At 42.5% G+C, this 21,649-nt stretch overlaps 1 protein-coding gene and 1 long non-coding RNA gene across 7 annotated transcripts in view; one reads left to right on the top strand and one right to left on the bottom strand.

Moving 5' to 3' along the window:
* The window catches only part of FTO (FTO alpha-ketoglutarate dependent dioxygenase), a 423,456-nt gene that overhangs the window by 295,049 nt on the left and 106,758 nt on the right, over nt 1–21,649 (bottom strand). For all 6 annotated transcript variants that reach the window (XM_061387217.1, XM_061387219.1, XM_061387216.1 and 3 more), the window contains 2 exons: nt 19,415–19,492; nt 2,213–2,840 (listed from right to left, as the gene is read on the bottom strand). In XM_061387217.1, coding sequence (XP_061243201.1) covers nt 2,213–2,840; nt 19,415–19,492 — 706 coding nt within the window. The remainder of the gene's footprint in view (nt 1–2,212; nt 2,841–19,414; nt 19,493–21,649) is intronic.
* On the top strand, nt 7,225–9,667 carry LOC133230175 (uncharacterized). Its single transcript, XR_009730775.1, has 3 exons — nt 7,225–7,774; nt 8,180–8,284; nt 9,484–9,667. It is a non-coding gene; the product is annotated as an uncharacterized LOC133230175 (long non-coding RNA).

Here is a 21,649-nt window from a genome sequence, read left to right as displayed (position 1 = left end):
CTGTGTCTCGTGCATCTCTTGCATTGGCAGGCAAATTCTTTACCACTGAGCCACCAGGGAAGCCCAGCTATACTGTAGAGGTAGGAAATACCCACTCACAAAGCATTTAGCCTTAGCTGTTAGGACTCTGAAGCCAGATGGTCTGAGTTCAAATCCTAGCTCTGCTGATCATAGCTGTATAACCATGGAAAAGTTCACCATCCTCCTGCACCTCAGTTTCCTCATATGTAAAATGAGGATAACAGTAGTACTTCATTCACAGAGTTGCAAAAATAACATCAGTAAATAAATGTAAAATGCTTCTACCAGTGCCTGGCACACAGTAGGTGCTCAATAAATGAGGGCTCCCAGTATTGCTACTATTATGAGATCGAGTTCTGGGAACTTTGGGGATTAAGAACACAAAGGAATTACCCTGCCCCTATAGATCTGCATCTGCAGTTCCCTCGTCTAGGTGATAAGCACAAGGATGAAGCTTTATGTACTTAGGTTTATTTGTATAGTTTATCAATCTTAACTACTCCCAACCACAGAAACAGTCATTAAAAATTTTCATTCCTCTCCACAAGATATTCTAGGTTTCAAAAACTATTTGATCACCCACGCTCTGGGAGTACAATAGGACTATTAAACAGAAAGGCTGAGAGCATACAGGAGCACAAAGACATCTTTGTAGCTGTTTGAGCTATCACATACCACTGCCTCGGTTTCAGAGAGTTGCCTCCTTAAGAAAGAAACTAGCAAACTCCATTGTTCGTTAACATCAGAGTTCTTGGATGTGATAGTTCTTAAATCCCTGGCAAGACCTTATTAAAGATCAGAGGTTCGCGGTTCTTTCCATTAGGAAAGCATCAAATCTCCTGCAAGCAATTTTCCTAGGTCAGCATCATTATTTGAGATGCCAGTGAAACTAGTAAACTTTCTAACTGCTAAACTAGTTCCTTGATCCTGGCCAAAGACCAAAGGTAAAGGTGGAAAACATTTTAGCTATCCAGAGGAAATTTTTGAGACTGGGAAATGGTAAGATAGAGAGCAAGCAAGGACAGTTTCTTTTTGAAAATCCCTTTTCTAAAACAGTTGTCTTAGTAAATAAGAGTCAAATAACAACAAAATCCAATTAAAAAACAAGCTTTCAGGAAACAATGGCCCTTAAAAGTTCCAGTTGATTCCCGATGGTATATCTAGAACTCTGGTTTTCCAAGCATTTTTCAGTGAACAAGAAGAGAGAAACTGGCAAAAGAGCTAATGGCTGTTCTTCGGTCACCCAGTTGTGTCCTACTCTTTGCAACCCCATGGACCGCAGCATGCCAGGCCTCCCTCTCCATCACCAAAAGAGCTAACACTACATCTTATATTCCTTTGCCAAATGATCAGGCAAAGAAGTCAGAAAAGGTCACTCTGTCCTTGATTTGTCCACCTACCTTTTTTATAATCCTGTTCTGAAAAACACTGGGGACCTTCAAAACACAGAACCTGAACAATCAGAGAAGGAAAATGTGTGCAGACCACAGAAAAGGTAGCCTGTGATCTTTGCTCCAAGGGCACCAGGTTTCAGAAACTGCAAGAACAGGCTGGCCACAGAAACCCTCTCAGGTCTAAAACTGCAGAACTGATGGGGGGGCGAGCTAGAGATACTCCTGAAAATAGAGGTCTGTCAGCTTATAAAACCCACCTCAGCTGTTTCTGATGAGGAAGGACAGTAGTCAAAACTGGAGGAAGCCAAGAACAAGTCCACAGTTGACAAATCACTCCCTTCAAGACAGCAATGTCAATTGTAATAAAACGTTTTGGCAAGACTGGAAATGTACACCTGTGGGAACCTGGAAGGATTTGACAGATTTTTGTTTTCCTGGTCCTTTATCAGCAAGTCAATTATAACAACTGTACAATCTACTCTGAGCTTTAGAAAAAGGCAGCTGGGTGTGTGAAACCAAGATGCGGCTCTCCAGGGCTTGGGAAAGACAATGACAAGCAGCGCTTACGAGGGAAAATATTCTGAGCACAGGATAACAATGAGCCAAATAGCACAAATGGATGAGAAAGAAGCATTTTCTGTAGATATATGGGCGCAGCAAACCTTAGAAGGACACACATCTACGTACACACACACACACACACAAACACACGCACGCATATCCGATCATATCTCCAGAGCCTGCGCGACTCTGGTCATGTTATGTTCGGGGCTGCTTCTTCATAGAGCAGACTGTACCTTCACAGCTATAACTGTACACTGCCACCGCTGACCTGTCCACCAGATTTTCATCATGATGCCAGCTCACGGCCATTTTCCCCATGCCGAAATACGGTTCCTCTTTCAGGTATGGCATCTTCTGGGGATCCATGAAATTCAACAAAGTGACGTTGTACGCTGCTCGGTTCTTCATGTCAATCTCATCGTGCCCGTCAAAGGAGGACCCCATGCCAACCCTGGGGAAATCTGGACCTATGCACACTGGCACGGCATCGATGTTGGCTTTCTCCTTGGCAGCAAGCTCTTCCAAAGCCTGGATGGTCTCTACCTGCAGGTAGCTGTTGAGCTTGAGGAACGTTTGACAGGCGGCAGCTATTTCGGCCTCACTGTACTTTGCATCAGAGCCCTTCACGGGCCAGGGCACCGTGAAGAGCCTGGTGTTCAGGTATTTGTAGGTGCAGCCGGGGTTACCGATGAGGATGCGAGAGACTGGAGTGAGCAAGTCTTTGCCCTGGATCCTCACCAGATCCCGAAATAAACAGCCGTGCTTGTGCAGCGTGAGAAAGGCTTGTTGAACCTCTTTATGGAGCAACTCAGGCACGCTGGCAGCTTCTCGGAGAATTAGTTTAGGATATTTCAGTTGCCACTAGAACAAAAGCAAAGCAAAAATATGTGTTTATGGAGCGCTATAATTTTATTATGTCAAAAGTGTGTTTCTTCATAAGCCTCAGGAGAATAAAAAAGACTGTCAGGGGTATTTCTAAACACATATCTCTCTAGCCTAAAATAGAAAACTAAGTCATCAACTCTCCACCAAAGAGTTTTAGGTCCAAGCTCCATTACAGACAATTATAAACAAAAGTTTATGAGTTTGAGAAAACTCCAGGAGACAGTGAAGGACAGGGAAGCCTGGCGTGCTGCAGTCCATGGGGTTGCAAAGAGTCAGACAAGACTGAGCGACTGAGCAGCAACAACATAAATAAAAGGATAATAATGATTTGGTCTTTGGTCTTCCAAGCTCCCTCTGTGACCATTTCTCCCCACCCTCAACCTGTCTTCCAGCTTTGGCCTTCCAAAACAACACAACCTGATTAATTGCTGCTTAACACCTGTTTTTTTAAGGGCTTACCAAGTGTTGTGTACTATTCAAAATGATTTATACATACCAACTCATTTACTTCTTACAACTTTATGTGGAGGTACTATTATTAATATTATCTCCAGGTCATAGATGAGAATACTGAGGCAGAGAGACATTCCAAAAACTTGGGGACTTCTCTGGTGGTCCAGTGGTTAAGATTCCACACTTCCAATGCAGGGGTCATGGGTTCAATTCCTGCTCAGGGAACTAAGATCCCACATGGCACATGGCACAGCCAAATTAAAAAATAATAAATAAAATAAATAAAAACTCGCCCAAAGTCACAAGGACTGATAATAGGAGAGCTGGAATTTAAAACCTGCAGGCTTCAGATTCAAGCTCCAGAAGCATGAGCTCTTAACCACAAGATTGCACAGCCTCTCAATAAATGAAAAACTGGCTTCTGCTTCAATGCTTTCACTGAAAGAGAAATAACTTTTCTTTGTGAGTCAGACACTGAGTCCCATGCACACAAAAGCCATGATAGTTTTGTTTCCAACTATAATATGAGTACCCAGGATGTACTCAGTAAATACTGGCTGAATGAATGGATGAGACATCCCACTGCAATTTAGAAAGATGTAATAATTCTACTGGTTTCACCAGAGGAGAGCACTATAAGATAATGTCCTCCCATAACATGGAAACACAGGGATTTATTGATGCAATTTAGGACTTCATTCACTTTTCAGCCAATCAGCTCCCTGATTCTACACAGTGAAATTGAGTTTTTTTCAAACCAAAGCCCAGGATCTCACATTACCCCCAGAAAGTGTCATCTGACTGGTGCCTTTTCAGTATTGTACTGCCTACCATTTTTGACAGTTTTCTTCTACATCTTCATTCAGTAATCATTTATATGCTCAACAGGGCAAGACCATTTATTTTTCCATACATTTTTTTCATTCAATGTATGTCTGTAGAGCATATACCACACACTACACAGAAATAAGGTTCCTGGCCTCACAGAGCTTTTTATTATACCAAATCATACAAATGAAGAACGATTCCAAGTTGTCTTAAGTACTTGGACAGAAACAAATGAGTGGAAAATCTGTCATTGGAGAAGGAAAGACATTCTTGGAGCCGGCCTATAGACTGAGCTCTTTAGGAAAAGAAGGTACAGGCCGTGAGATGAACTAGAGAAAGACCTTCCATGAAGAGGGACCGAAACCTACAAAGACACTGAGGATGGAGACCAGCCTATTCTAGAGACAAAAATAAGACCTGTTTTACCAAAGCAAAAGAGCCCAAGGCAGAGTGACTTGCACTAAAGATGAAGAGGAAGGCACAGCTGGATCACACAGAGCCTGGGAAGGCAAAGTAAGGACTCTAGATATCACTCTTGAGTGCACTGGAGGACGTCAAAGGGCAAAGAACAATTTGATTTATGTTGTGTTTGTTTTTTTTTTTTAATTTGGGGTAAAGTTGCTTTACAATGTTGTGTTCGTTTCTGCTGTATAACAAAGTGAAGCAGCTATATACATACGTATATCCTCTCCCTCTTGGATCTCCCTCCCACCAAGCCCTCATCCCATCAATCTAGGTCACCAGAGAGCACCAGGCAGCGCTCCCTGTGTTATATGGTTGATTTACATTTCATAAAAATCACTCTTAATTAAAATAGTGGGCATGGATTGGAAAGAGGCAAATGTCAAAGTGGAAAACTCTGCTGCTATTACAGCCATCCAGGAGAAAAATGATAATGGGTCTGGATTAGAGATGGAGATAAATGAACAGGTAAAATATGTATTTTGTAGGCAGATCAAATGGAAACACTATGAATTAGCTGTGAGGAATTAAGAAGGGAAAAAAGTGGCAGATGACTTTTCCAGACTCTGGACTTAATAACTGAACAATTTTCTGGGTTTTTTATTTGTTTGCTGTTTCAAATATTTATATGGCTGCACCAGGTCAAGATCTTCAGTTGTGGCATGTGAATTCTTAGTTGCGGCACGTGGGATCTAGTTCCCTGACCAGGGGCTGAGCCTGGGCTCCCTGCCCTGGAAGCGAGGAGTCTTAGCCACTGGACCACCAGGGAAGTCCCAATTTACTATTTCTTTTTAAATAAGAAAGACTGAGGTAAAGCAAAACAGGTAGAAGGACAGGAAGGAATGAGGAGCTTTACTCTGAAGCTATAGCCAAGAAGATGGCAAAAAAATCTTCAGGTGGAAATAAGGAGGCAACTGCAGACATACATCAGGATCTCAGAGGAGAGTGTGGCCAGGGAACTTAAGGTGGGAGCCGTCAGCACGCCACACAGTTGATTTTTAAAGAATGGGAATGACTGAGGTCTCCTAGGGGAACAGCACAAACCCAGAAGGAAACCCGAAGCCACTTCCTGAGTCACAAAGACTCAGCAAAGGAGAACTTTGAGGTGGAAAACCAGGAGAGTGTATGAATGCAAAAGCCAAGAAGAGAGGAGCATTTCAAGAAAGATGGACACGTCAACTATGTCAGCTTCCCCTAAGAGACCAAGTGACATGGGGAAAAAATTATCCACTAGACTGAAAAGCATGAAAATCACTGATGACAATGACCAGGGTCATTTCAACAGAGTGAGGGGGACAAGAGCCTGATGGGGGTCAGCTGGGGATGAAAGAGGAGGTGGCAGAGATGGCATTTGTCTGTTGGCATGGTTTTGCTATGGTAGGGAAGAGCAAAACAGACTTGATGCAGGGGAATGCTAGACCACGGGACGACTTTTGACAATGGAAGAGAAAAGGGTACGCTAGGGTCTGTCATCGTGCTCATGGGAACGACAGGGGAAGAAGAAGATGGTACAGAAGACAGGGTGACTGACTACAGGAGCAAAGTCGCTGAGTGTCTTGAGCAGGGGGATATCTAATGGAGGATGGACATTCAGGGAGGGTTTATTTGAGTAAGGGACCTGGAGGATGAGAAGGATCTGCCAGGTACAAAGTTGGGGGAAAGAGAATGCCTTGAAGGGGAAGTACTGAAGTCCTGGGCTCTTGAGGCCAAAGAAAAAGAAGCTCGTGTGATCCAAGGCAAGAGGAACAAGAGTTACCAGTGAAAAAAAAAACTTTTTTAATACTTTCCCATGTCATTATTATTGTTATATTTTTAGTGTTGTTTTTAATGTTAAGGTATTTATATGTGATCCTCATATGGTTATGTGAATTTCCCAGGTCTTTAGAGTTATAATTCCCCTGTGTTAAATATAACTTCATTAGTCTCTAGGCCCAGTCTGCATTGAACAATAGCAGCGAGAGTGTATGCGTGTGTGTATTATTTCCAGGCTTCTTCCTCTCAGTCCCAGAGGGAGTGTGTTTCAAAACCAAGTTCCTGGGAACAATCTTCCTTTCCTTTAATGTTTTATACTAAGGATTATTTAAAGAACACTGGAATTGTTAAGAAAGTACGGAGAAACTTCCTTTTAATCACTGCTGCTAGCTAACTGTGCTTCCAGTATACTGAGGCCTCAGGGACCTTGCTCAGAGAGTAGCCAGTTTAGCAATAAAATTAGGGTTACTGCTCATGGCTCCAGAATGTTCTGTCTCTTGTTTATTGGATTATGCTGCACTCCTCATGGGCTGTGTAAACAGAAAGTATGTCTCTGTGCCTGCTGTTCTACTGGGATAAACGAGGTATAGAAGCCAGAACTCCTAAACGGATCCTGGCAGTCTCCGTGGTAGTGCACAGCGATGCCACCTAACCTGCTGCCTGTCACTCTGCAATCAGCATCTAACACAGGCTCTCTGCAAAGCAGGGTAGTCCTACCATGCTTTCCTAGTCACTGCCCCACATTTAGATTTGAGTGATTCATCTCCCTCCTCTGTGCTTCCTCAAACTTACTGCATCCCTTCTACTATATCTTGCCTTCCTGATCAGGCAGAATAGCGTAGATAACGCTGGAGTGACAGAAAGCCCTCAAATCTTAGTGGCTTCACCCAGTGATATTGATCATTTTACATATTGTTTGCGGGCTGGCAGAGAATTACTGTCCAGTAAAGCAGTAACTCAGGGATCCAAGCAGCCACCAAGTGGTTATGCTGAAAGGGAAAAGAGGGTTTGGCAGGGTCTGGCACTGCCAGTGAAACACTCCAGGCTAGAAGTGACGGCCGCCTTCTATCACTGGACAGAGACAGTCACATGTTTCATCCAGGATGAGAGGACCCGGAAGTGTAATTCTGCAGAGTCGGGTGATGGGGAAGGGGTGGAGAACCGTTTGGCAATCAGCTCTAAGGATCGGCACACATTCTGAACTAGTGATTCATTTCAGATTTTCATTGAACTGCCCCTCCTTCATCTCTGCAATGCCCCCTGACACTCACTCATCTGCCTATTATCAAATTTACAGTGTTATCTGAATGCAAGTCTGCTTCTCTTTCCAGCCTATTTCAGAATTGCTGCTGTTGTTGTTCAGTTGCTAAGTCGTATCCCACTTTGCAACCCCATCAGGCCCATCAGGCTCCTCTGTAAGTAACACATTTTAGAAGGATTTTTTAGAATATGTTTTAGAACTAATGCTGTATGAGAAATTAGTAACAAGATATTTAGACAATAGGGTCATAGTTTCATACAAAGAAAAATGGTATATGTGAAAATAAGAAAAGAAGATTTGGAAAAAAACAGAGCCAAAATTTTCTGGTAGTTCTCTCTGGGTAATGCACTTGGATGTAAGTTTAATTTTTTTCTTTAGACATCTGTATAATTTTCAAATTTTCAAAAATAAATGCACAACACTTCTTAAATCAGAAAAGATGTTACATTTGAAAATTCTTAATTTCAAATAGCTAATTCTTAATTTCGAATAATACAACATCTCTTGCATGTGCCAGGAGGTTCTTTTTGATGACTCTAAATTTTCAAAATATTTCTAGATATCTTCTGCTGCTGCTGCCGCTAAGTCACTTCAGTCATGTCTGACTCTGTGCGACGCCACAGACAGCAGCCCACCAGGCTCCGCTGTCCCTGGGATTCTCTAGGTAAGAGTACTGGAGTGGGGTGCCATTGCCTTCTCCGCAAGATATCTTCTGGTACTGTCTAAATCTGACTTGGCATGTTGCTCAATGCTCTAGGAAATTTTGATTTTACCACAAGGAATACAAATAACAATAACTAACTAATTTTGTCATAATCTGCAAAAATGCAGGAGATAACTTCTCCAAACCTAAATTTAAATATCCTCTCTTATTATTTATGACATAATTAGATGGGTGCTTGACACATAAAAGTGCCATGAAGCGCTTGTTAAATTTTTCTTTAAAGACAACAATGGGTAAAGAAATGCACATTAAATATTGTAATTCAAGAAATGAACACTAGATGAATTTTAGAAAAGAACTGAACATTAAATAATTTAATATTAATTCTTTAAACAATGGGTAAAGAAATGAACATTAAATATTGTAATTCAAGAAATGAACATTAGATGAATTTTGGAAAAGAATTGAACATTAAATAATTTAATATTAATTCACTCCATCAAACAAATAAGTCCACTTTCCATTTTGGACAGGTACAAGTAGAACATCAGATATCACACAATAATTTGGAACACCTGTTGGCAGATTTTCAAATACGTTAGAATTTTTGGTTGTTATTTAATGCCATTAAAGTTTTTCCAGGGAGTGTACGGTTATGTAATTATAATATTAGCAGTTATCTGGTCACATAATACATTCCTTAAGATCTATAAAAGATTCTATGACATAAATGATGAATATATATTAAGAGTTTAGTAAGTATTTGGAAAGGTATTTTTCTAATTAAAGTACAGTTGATTTACAATATTGTGTTAGTTTCAAGTATATAGCAAAGTGATTCAGTTTTATATATATATATGTTATATGTATTATTTTTCAGATTATTTTCCAATATAGGCTATCATAAGATATTGAATACAGTTCCCTGAGCTATGCACTGTGTCCTTGCTGTTTATCTCTTTTATTATAGTAGTGTAATTCCTAATTTATCCCTCCCCCTATGGCGTTTGTTTTCTACGTCTGTCAGTCTATTTCTGTTTTGTAAACTGGAAAGGTATTTTAGATATAAGCTGCCAACATGCCAGACCTTTATCAATGGCTGAAAGACATGGAATGTTAGCTTCTCTGGAGCATAAGCTTTATTTTCTACCTATTTTAAACCATTATATAAAAATTCTCCTTCTTCCTCTTATATCAAGGGATGGTTCTGAAAGAATTTCATCATATGCTGAAGTCAAGACATGGTATTGAATAAGGTACCAGTTCACAGGAGGCTCTCCTAAACGAAGACCAATGGAACTCAACCTTTCCTAGAGTGAAATAAAATTTAAAACCTTCAAGTGATCTGGGAAATGGACTTCATTTAAGTGCCAGGACACTCTGATTTCATGGGAGTATATTTCTAATCTGGCTGTTAATAAATTTTGCCAGTTAACACTTTATTTTGCACTCTATAGAAATTCACACTATATCAATCACAATATTTTCTACAAGATTTTCACTGTAAATTACGTATGACTTGGCAGCCATCCCAGGACAAATGGGCTAGACACTTATTTGGTCCAGCCCCCCGGCTGCAAGATGCTGAGCTGTCTCCCAAAGGAGGCGGGCGATCTTCCCAAGGCACTGCCTAGGCCTTGCAACAGTTCCCACAAGGAGTCTTGTGAACACGCTACACAGTACACTACAAGCTGAGACAACACGTCGGTTCACTCATTCATTCAGTAGTTCATTTTGAATTTATTTAAAATTTACTGAATATTTATTTGTACCAAACACTGCATAAAGTGCCATAAATATAATGATAAAAACAAGTTAGGTCCCATTTTATAGCATCTCATAGTTTAACAGTAGAAATAGAAATAAGAACCAAGAGTTAGAGATCTCAGACTTTTCACAACAGAAGTATGAATATACTACTCTGGGAGCAGGGAATAAATGATTAGGAACGGAGTCTGGAAAATCCTTCCACAAACAAAATTGTTCTTTGTGGTGCGCATGTGCTCAGTCATGTCTGACTCCTGTGACCCCCTGGACTGTAGCCCGCCGGGCTCCTCTGTCCATGGGATTCTCCAGGCAAGGATACTGGAGTGGGTTGCCATGCCCTCCTCCAGGGGATCTTCCCAACCCAGGGATGGAACTGCCACCCACACGGAAGATGGATTCTTTACCATCTGAGCAACCAGGGAAGCCCATATATGTGTGTGTATATATATATATACACACACATACTATATTTAGTATATATTTATACACTATGAATATAAACTATATACACTTCATTGTTGTTGTCTAGCTGCTAAGTTGTGTCTGATTCTTTGCAACCCCACGGACTGTAGCCCGCCAGGCTCCTCTGTCCATGGGATTTCCCAGGCAAGAATACTGGAGCGGGTTGCCCTTTCCTTCTCCAGGGGATCTCTCTGACCCACGGATTGAACCCACGTCTCCTGCATTTCAGGCAGATTCTTTACCACTAAGCCACCAGAGAAGCACCATATAGTTCATTATGCATATGTATATAGAGAGTATTTTATTTATTCATTAATTACTTGTTTATTAAGTAAAATATATTTATTTTATAGTTTAGATTGTGTATTGCTGTATTATGGTGTATTCATGCATTTTAGAATGTGATACGTGCTATGGAGAAAAACAAACCCAAGTAAGTAGGATAGGAGTGTCAGGGCTGAATTTTACACAGGATGGGCAGAGGAGGCTTCTGATGAGGTGACATCTGAGCCAAGGAAGGCAAGAAATGAGCACACAAGCCCTGCAGACACCTGGGGGCAAAGAGAGTTCCAGGCTGAGGAACGTTAAGTGCAAAGGCCTTGGGGCAAGAGTGTGCTCGGTTTATTCCAGGAAGAGCTAGAATGCCAGAGTGGGAGGGGAGGGGCCAGGACAAGCAGGAAATGAGGGGAGGGAAGTCAGAGACAGGTTTTGCCATGCTCCGTAAGTAACCATCAGGACTTAGGCTTTTACTCTGAAAAGATGGGAAGCCATGAAGGGCTTTGAGCAAGAAAATCTAATGAGCTGCTCTATTTATTTATTTTTGATGTGGACTATTTCTAAGTCTTTATTGAGTTTGCTACAACATTGCTTCTGTTTTATCTTCTGGTTTTCTGGTCCCAAGGCATGTGGAAACCCACCTCCCTGACCAGGGCTCGAACCCGCACCCCCTGGATTGGAAGGCAAACCACTGGACCACCGAGGAAGCATGAGTTGATTTATGCTTTAAGAAGAAAACTACTACTGATGCTGTGTTAAAACAAACTGGACATGGAGGCAAAAGAAATTAGGAAACCGCTGCAACCACTCAAGAGAGGGAAACGGAGGCAGCTTTTGCCACAATGCACGTGGCAGCGGTAGTGAGAAGCGCTCTGCTATTGAAAATAACACAAGTGGGACTTCCTGGTATCAACACAGAAGAGACTTAAGTAAGGAAAACTTTAAGGATGAGTAGATGCTCACCAGATAGAAAAGGGGCTGAGGGTACTCTAGACCCAGGAGACAAGAGACACAAGAGCATGAAAGGATGGCAGGGCACGGTAGAGCCAAGAGCTAGTGAGAAACTCTGTCTGACCGGAGCTGGAGGCTGGTCACAACATCAGGCAAAGCAGTGGAGACTAGACCAGCAGAGGTAATTTGGGACCACAGCATATGCAGAGGAGTTTGGACTTGACCTCAGAGGCAAGAGAGACCCAACCAAATTTACAAAGCAAGGAATGACAAGTCTGCCATATTTGGGGGCTTCCCTGGTGGCTCAGTTGGTAAAGAATCTGCCTGCAATGTAGGAGACCCAGTGGTACAGTTCATGGAGTCACAAAGAGTCAGGCACAATTGAAGCGACTTAGCACGTACGCAACCTATTCCAAAACAGAACTCTCTTTTTATCATTAATATATTCTGTTAACTCTCAAAAAGAAAAAATGTGAGATTCTGAAAAATTAGAATTGCCAGGGCCCAGGCAGTAAACAAGGTCTGGAAGCCATGAAGAGAAGCTGAGGACTGCAAAGGCCTGATTTGAACAACAGGAGCAGGGGTAATGTCACTAGAGAAGGGAATGCAAGGCAGGATCCCTGTAAAACCTAAGTCATATCCTATCATTCTTGTGCTCCAAACCCTGTCATGTCTTCCCATCTCACTCAAAGTCATGGCCAGTGTTCTCACTGTGGACAGCAAATTCCTGCAGAATCGGGCCACCATGCTCCGATCTCATTTCCTTCTATGCCCTCCAACTCTGTCACTCCCCACCAGATGTTTCAGCCTCAGCTGGATGTCCTCAAACGTATCTTAGAGGCTTTGCTGTTAACTCCGTCCAGAAGCGATGAAGTGTTAAGTCGCTTCAATCGTGTCTGACTCTTTGCGACCCTATGGACTGTAGCCTGCCAAAAGGGTTCCTCTGTCCATGGGATTCTCCAGGCAAGAATACTGGAGTGGGTTGCCGTGCCCTTCTCCAACGGATCTTCCCATATCCCAGGGACCAAACTGGTATCTCTTAAGTCCCCTGCATTGGTAGGCAGGTTCTTTACCACTAGCGCCACTTGGGAAGCCAAGGCTAAGTACATTTGTTTAACTAAGTAACAAATTCATGGACTTCCCCAGTGGCTCAGCAGTAAAGAATCCACCTGCAATGCAAGAGATGCAGGTTCGATCCCTGGGTTGGGAAGATCCCCTGGATGAGGGCACGGCAACCCAGTGCAGTATTCTTGCCTGGAGAATCCTGTGGACAGAAGAGCCTGGGGGGCTACAGTCTGTAGGATCACAAAGAGTCAGACATGACAGCAACTGAGCACACACACAATGAATTCATATAGATCATGAGTAGTTCAATGTCCCTGCAAGACTTTCAGGTAGAACCACCCCCAGTCAGGTGGACTGAGAGCATCGCAGGTTATGAGGGAGAAAAGGGATGGACACAGAGGCATGGGATCATCGGGATAAAATCAGAGCAATTCCAGAATCACCAGGAGATACAGAAGGGCAGCACTTAGTTAAACTGAGGACCCAGACAGTCTCAATCCCAGCCTTTGACACTTCATGCTTATTTTTAAACCTCTCGGTGCCTCTGAGTTTCATCTCTAAAAAAAAATTTTTTTTAATATTCATTTATTTGGTTGCCACATGTGGGATCTACTTCCCTGACTAGAGATAGAACCCAGGTCCCCTGCACTGGAAGCATGGAGTATTAGCCACTGGACCACCAGGGAAGGTCCTAGAGTAGGGTTTTTAAAACAACCTGCCTCAGAGTGTCAATGATAAGATTTAAAGGAGCAAATACATGTAAAGCACTGAGATAACACTGACACGTAGAAAGTAGCACCTGCCTGCTTGCTAAGTCACTTCAGTCGTGTCCGACTCTGCGACCCTGTAGACTGTAGCCTGCCAGGTTCCTTTGTCCATGGGATTCTCCAGGCAAGAATACTGGAGTGGGTTGCCGCCCCCTCCCCCAGGAAATCTTCCAACCCAGGGATCAAACCCCTGTCTCCTGCATTGCAGGCAGATTCTTTACCACTGAGCCACCAGAGAAGCCCACACAAGGCAAGCACAGAATGAATGAAAATAACAGGGAATGCTAAGAAGGGTGGCGCTGTCTCTGGATAAGGGGGACAGACCTCCCGTATCTGGAATCCAGAGGTTATTTTCAATGGAATCCACTTCCCTGTGCTCTGCAGTAAACCAAAAGAGGTCCTCTGGCTCTTCTGCTTGGAGTTTGTTACTGTTGCTGTTTTCTTTCATTGGTTTTCTCTATAGTCTTAATCAGAAGAAACAAAAAAAAAACTTCTTTGAAGGCACTGTGAATTTGATCAAGGCATACTGGGAGGCAAACAGTGTGGCAGAAAGAGTCTGGGTCTTCAGAGTCAGAAAAATCTGGGATGAACTGCAGCTCTGTCTCTCAGATACGGAGCTTAGTCTGTCCTGATTTGTAAAAGAGGAAGTCAGTATCTCTATCTCAAGCAATCGAAGCCTGAAGAAGAGGAAGTTGGTGAATCTGTAATTGTGGAATGAATGCAAGAGGCTGCTGTGTGGATGAAATGTGACAAGCATTCAGAAAACGTTGAGCACAGTCCCTGGCACGCCGGCAGGAAGGGTCAATAAACAGACCCAATCTGGAAACTGCAGAAAGTCTTGTTTTGATGACTAGCAGCTGGGTTGGCATTCCTGTGGCTAGGACCTGTGTAAGGGACTCAGTGTCAGGGCTGAACTTTCTATTCACTCGTGTCATTAAAAAGTATTTTCACTTCATCTTTTAAGAGAAGAGATTTACTGGACTAAGGTTTGGTTGAAACACTCCATTATTACATGGTGCACTTAAAGCGATTAGATATTGGTATCAGGTTTGTTGTGGGTCTTAGCAAGATAAAAGCCAAGCCTTGAGAGTTGTTCTGTTTGCCCTGGCGTCTCCTTTCCTGGTTCAGGGTATGTCTGGCTGAGAACACCTGGGCTAACCTTGGTGTTTAATTCTTTGTGCACAACTTCTGCCATACAAAAGCTAAAGTGGGTCAGCGGCTGCTTTGTAACAGTGTGTGTTATCGTGTACCAAAAAGTTCCTATCTATGAAAATATTAGCAAGGATTTAAGAACTGATTACACTTGGAGGGTTTACCTGTTTTAAGGGTACTTTTTCAAATTATTTTTTTCTTGATTACCAAAGAATACGTGATCATTTAGATACTTTGGAAAACTAGAAAAGCTCAAAAGAGAAAAGACTACTAGTGTAGGATATAACATTTCTATATAAATCCTGTAGATTATTATAGATACCACCTCCCTGAGGAGGAGTAAACAAAACTCAAATCACACCAAATATTATTACACGTCATGCCTTTTTTAAAACGAACTAGGGACTTCCCTAATGTTCCAGTGGCTTTGTGCTCCCAAGGGAGGGGACCCAGGTTCAATCCCTGATTAGGGAACTAGATCCCACATGCTGCAACTAAAGATCCCACATGCTGCAACTAAAGATCCCGCATGCTGCAAACAGGACCTGGCACAGCCAAATGATACATAAATATTTACTAAAAATAAATAAAGAACTAATGCCTACAGTAATTCATTCATCCATTCAAGCAAACTAATTAAATACCTACTAGGTGCCAGGCCCCGTATATATCACAGTACAGAAAATTAGAGAGAGGAGCATGAAAAAAAATCATTACAATTCAGTTCAGTTCAGTGGCTCAATTGTGTCTAGCTCTTTGTTACCCCATGAACTGCAGCACGCCAGGCCTCTCTGTCCATCAGCAACTCCTAGAGTTCACCCAAACCCATGTCCATCGAGTCGGTGATGCCATCCAACCATCTCATCCTCTGTCATCCCCTTCTCCTCCTGCCCTCAATCTTTCCCAGCATCAGGGTCTTTTCCAATGAGTCAGCTCTTCGTATCAGGTGGCCAAAGTACTGGAGTTTCAGCTTCAACATCAGTCCTTCCAATGAACACCCAGAACTGATCTCCTTTAGGATGGACTGGTTGGATCTCCTTGCAGTCCAAGGGACTCTCAAGAATCTTCTCCAACACCACAGTTCAAAAGCATCAATTCTTCGGGGCTCAGCTTTCTTTATAGTCCAATTTCACATCCATACATGACTACTGGAAAAACCATAGACTTGACTAGACGGACCTTTGTTGGCAAAGTAATGTCTCTGCTTTTCAATATGCTGTCTAGGTTAGCCATAACTTGCCTTCCAAAGAGTAAGCGTCTTTTAATTTCATGACTGCAGTCACCATCTGCAGTGATGTGGGAGCCCAGAAAAATAAAGTCTGACACCGTTTCCACTGTTTCCCCATCTATTTGCCATGAAGTGATGTGACCGGATGCCATGATCTTAGTTTTCTGAATATTGAGCTTTAAGCCAACTTTTTTACTCTCCACTTTCACTTTCATCAAGAGGCTCTTTAGTTCTTCTTCACTTTCTGCCATAACGGTGGTGTCATCTGCATATCTGAGGTTATTGACATTTCTCCCGGAAATCTTGATTCCAGCTTGTGCTTCCTCCAGCCCAGAGTTTCTCATGATGTACTCTGCATATAAGTTAAAGAAGCAGGGTGACAATATACAGCCTTGACGTACTCCTTTTCCTATTTGGAACCAGTCTGTTGGTCCATGTCCAGTTCTAACTATTGCTTCCCGACCTGCATATAGGTTTCTCAAGAGGCAGGTCAGGTGGTCTGGTATTCCCATCTCTTTCAGAATTGTCCACAGTTTATTGTGATCCACACCGTCAAAGGCTTTGTCGTAGTCAATAAAGCAGAAATAGATGTTTTTCTGGAACTCTTGCTTTTTCAATTATCAGCAGATATTGGCGGATATTGATCTCTGGTTCCTCTGCCTTTTCTAAAACCAGCTTGAACATCTGGAAGTTCACAGTTCATGTATTTCTGAAGCCTGGCTTGGAGAATTTTAGTGAGATGAGTGCAATTGTGTGGTAGTTTGAACATTCTTTGGCATTGCCTTTCTTTGGGATTGGAATGAAAACTGACCTTTTCCAGTCCTGTAGCCACTGCTGAGTCTTCCAAATTTGCTGACATATTGAGTGTAGCACTTTCACAGCATCATCTTTCAGGATTCCAAATAGCTCAACTGGTATTCCATCACCTCCACTATCTTTGTTTGTAGTGATGCTTCTTAAGGCCCACTTGACTTCACAGTCCAGAATGTCTGGCTCTAGACAGGTGATCACACCATCGTGATTATCTTGGTCGTGAAGATCTTTTTTTGTACAGTTCTTCTGTGTTTGCCTTGGAAACGAACAGAGATCATTCTGTCGTTTTTGAGATTGCATCCAAGTACTGCATTTCGGACTCTCTTGTTGACTATGATGGCTACTCCATTTCTTCTAAGGGATTCCTGCCCACAGTAGTAGATATAATCATTACAATAACCTCAGATAATTAAAGTACACATGAAGTACTACAGGTACACACGAGAGGGAAAAGAGACAACCCTCTGGGCTACAGAGGTGTCAGGGAAGCACCCTACAGGGGATGACACGTGAACTGTTATTAACGGGTAATGCGGAAGTTCACCAAGTAAGGGAGATGGAGAGGATGTAACTGGAAGACCCAAAACATAACACACTGAGTGTGTACCTAGTCGCTCAGTCATGTCCGACTCTTTGTGATCCCACGGACTCTAGCCCACCAGGCTCCTTCGCCCATGGGATTTTTCAGGTGAGAATACTGGAGTGGGTTGCCATTTCCTTCTCCAGGGCATCTTCCTGACCCAAGGATCGAACCCGAGTCTCCTGTGTCTCCTATTTTGCAGGTGGATTCTTTACCTGCTGAGCCACCGGGGAAGCCCCAAAGCACTGAGAGGTAGTGACAAAGCTCAGCGTGGGTAAAAAGGTAAAAGAATGGGGAAGCCAAGGCTGGAAATCCAGGAGCCAGGCAATGGACAGCCACAGGGATGTGAAGCAGGAAGCTGACAGGCTCAGATTTATGTTTTGGTTAAAAAAAAAGTGTTTACTTCAGCTTAAAGGATTAAGAAAAAGGGGTAAAGAGGAAAACTGCTCTGCTGCTGCTGCTAAGTCACTTCAGCCGTGTCCGACTCTGTGCGACCCCATTGACAGCAGCCCACCAGGCTCCCCCGTCCCTGGGATTCTCCAGGCAGGAACACTGGAGTGGGTTGCCATTTCCTTCTCCAATGCATGAAAGTGAAAAGTGAGAGTGAAGTTGCTCAGTCATGTCCAACTCCTAGCGACCCCATGGACTGCAGCCCACCAGGCTCCTCCGTCCATGGGATTTTCCAGGCAAGAGTACTGGAGTGGGGTGCCATTGCCTTCTCCAAAGAGGAAAACTAGAACAATCCAAAAAAGGACTGATCATGTGACAGATGATGAAGTTCTAATGACAAGGGAGATGACACATGATGTCCTGGAAGTGAGAATACCCTGGAAGTCAGGAGACCTGGGATTCTGGATGGGTAAAGCTCATTTGTTTCTCTCTTCTTTCCATGGAGAATCAAGAGTGTGACGACAAGCATACATTGGGTGCTGGAGAAACCAAGATGATGTGGCCCAGCTCTTATACACCAAGAGCTAACATCCTCATAGGAAAGAAGGGGTGAAAAGGGGCTATTTTTATTTCCCAGCGTGCCTTCCTCTCCTTCTTTGGTGTTAACAGGGCTCCAATTTCCCTTTGGGAAAAACCCTCCATCTCTGACCTACCCTCCCTGCAATTTGAGTGAGAATGGTCATACTCCAACCCTACCCCACAAGTGGGTGAGGGAACTAGGCCAGGCTGATAGAAGCATCTCAATACCCTGAACACAAGGACTGATTTGGGGAGAGAAACATGCCTCTAACCAGGCCAACAAGATCACGCCTGGGGGAGTCAGAACCAGTAAAGAAGACATCACCACCTTCTTCTGAGATCCTATGGGCTTAAGACCACACACCCCCAGGACTGTCAGAGTCCTCTTATACCATCAAGGGAGCGCCTATCTAGCATGAAGTCACCAGAGAAAAGCCAAGCCAAGAAACAGGGAAAAAGAGTGATCCGATGACATCTTTCGAGAAACTGGATTCGGCCATGTGCTTATCCTTGACATCTAAGTTGTCAGTCAATAAATTCCCTTTTTTGCCACAGTGAGTTTGTTTGCGATTTTGCCAGTTGTATTTGAAAGAGTGCTGACTAATTCAGGGGAGAGACACAGAATCCTATAACTGCAATACACTGTGAGGGGTACAATCACAAGGACCCCTTGTGATTTATATGGTACAAGGAGCACCAGGCGAATGCAATCAATTCCATTTGGAGGTAAGGTAAGTTAAAGAAACGTTCACAAAGGAGGTGATGTTTCAGTGAAGTCCTCAAGAATTAGTCATCTAGCAACAGGATAAGGGGCAAAAGAAGATTCCGTGCAGAAGAAACAGAAGCAGAGGGAAGGAAGTAGGGAAAAACATGGAACGTTTGGGGAAGAAAAGACAGTCCACTATTCTAAAGCACTAAGTTCACAGCAGAAACATTGCGCAGGAACGTATATGTTCTGGGGGTGAATCAATGGGTGACCAAATCAGACCTTAACCTCTCATTTAATCTCTCTAGACCACAGTTGCTTCATAGGCAAAATAAGGTAGATCAAGGGGGAAAAAAAAAATCAATGGAAGTTGACAAATGTTAAAAGACCTTACCTGCTGATAGAATTCATCGTCTTTGGGGGTCAGGTAGGGAAGCCACGTGTCTTCAAGCTCTTCAAGAAGCCTCAGTTTCTGTTTAAAAATAATGATTATAGGTGACTAAATTATAAACAGACTCAAAATATAAGACAATGTCTTCTTTTTTTTAACTTTTTATTTTGCATTGGGGGTACAGCCAATTAACAAACAATGTGAAAGTTTCAGGTGAACAGCAAAGGGGCTCAGTCACACACATACATGTATCCATTCTCCCTCCAAACCCCCTCCCATCCAGGCTGACAATGCCTTATTTTTCTAATAAAAGAATACCCTCCAAAAGTTAGCCGACTTAAATGTATAAACTTTAGAGGAAAAAGCTAGCCAAAAGTCAGTTATAAAATGTATCAACTTAATTACATATGCATTTAAATTACATCATATAAAATATTAACTTAGAAATAATTATTTTATTCACTCTCACATTTCAGGAAGCACTTTGCTTCACTCTTTAATACCAAGATCTTTTTCTTCATTGCTAGAGTCATCTTTTGAGTCATCTAATACAGTTTTCCAGAACAAACCTTCCTATCTGTAAAAACTGCTTAAGACAGCAGTTTGTAAATCCTTACTTTCACTGAAAATACCCAACTAAGCCACAAGGATCCAGGGTCAAAGTATATGAATTATTTGTTCATCCTGTAAACATTTATTTGAGATCGTATCCACTTCCATATTACTTTTTAAAAGTAATCATTTATCTCTAGAATAATTACTAAACCTACATTGAGCATCTTTGCCTCTTTTCTTTTCCAATTTGATAAATCTTTTCAAGCACCCACAACCAGCACTCATGAGGCTATTTCAAGACACCGTGTCTTCCCCAAACAGTACCAGGCAGTTCAAACAAAGTAACTAAGAGAGGACCCCATATTACAACATACTTTATAAGGAATCAAATACATCTGAGATGACACCTTTCTTATGAGGAATTTTTTTCAAAGAATATCTGACCTTATATTCAAGCATACATGATATATTTGTATATGTGCATATGTAGCATATAAAGAGCATATATATATGTTTATTATATATGTATGTGTGTGTGTATATATATATATATATATATGTATATGTATATATATGTATGTTGGAGAAGACTCTTGAGAGTCCCTTGGACTGCAAGGAGATCCAACCAGTCCATCCTAAAGGAAATCAGTCCTGAATATTCATTGGAAGAACTGATGCTGAAGGTGAAGCTCCATTACTTTGGCCACCTGATGTGAGGAACTGACTCATTTGAAAAGACCCTGATGCTGAGAAAGATTGAAGGCAGGAGAAGAAGGGGATGACAGAGGATGAGATGGTTGGATGGCGTCACCGACTCAATGGACATGAGTTTGAGTAAGCTCCGGGAGTTGGTGATGGACAGGGAAGCCTGGCGTGCTGCAGTCCATGGGGTCGCAAAGAGTCAGACATGACTGAGCAACTGAATGGAACTAAACTGATGTTTATTGATGCTTTCGAACTGTGGTGCTGGAGAAGACTCCTGAGAGTCAGTCCCTTGGAGAACAAGGAGATCAAACCAGTCAATCTCAAGGGAAATTAACCCTGAATATTCGTTTGAAGGACTGATGCTGAAATTGAAACTCCAGTATTTTGATCATCTGATGCAAACAGCTGACTCATCGGAAAAGCCTCTGATGCTGGGAAAGGTTGAGGGCAGAAGGAGAAGAGGGCATCAGAGGATGCGATGGCTGAAGGGCATCACCGATGCAATGAACATGAACTTGGGCAAACTTCAGGAGATGGTGAGGAACAGAGAAGCCTTGCGTGCCGCACTCCATGGGGTCACAAAGAGTTAGACATGACTGGGCGACTGAACAACAACAACAATGTGTATACAGACACACAGACACACAGAAATCATCTGGGTGCTACAGAAATCTTCTGAAGGACAAAAAAACAGAAAAGGCAGAAACAATTGATTTTCAAATAAAACTGCAATGCAATGCATATTCAGGCTGTTATCAGCCACTGAGGAACAATTTTAAGAATTAAAAAATGGTATACCTTACTCTGGGTTAATGCAGCGCTAAGCCCTAAAGCAGGACTTGGAAAACACAGACTAGACTTTAGCCTCAACCCACCCCATCGGGCACTGTCTTTACGCAGTGGACAACCTGCTAACCCAGACAGAGGGGCCCTGAGAATCACCTTCCCCACATCTGCACAGCCTTCTCACTAACCCAT

Source organism: Bos javanicus, chromosome 18 (genome assembly GCF_032452875.1).
Source record: "Bos javanicus breed banteng chromosome 18, ARS-OSU_banteng_1.0, whole genome shotgun sequence".
NCBI classification, from domain to species: domain Eukaryota; kingdom Metazoa; phylum Chordata; class Mammalia; order Artiodactyla; family Bovidae; genus Bos; species Bos javanicus.
The sequence above is the reverse complement of the archived record's forward strand: the minus strand, read 5'-3'. Positions and strand labels throughout refer to the sequence as shown.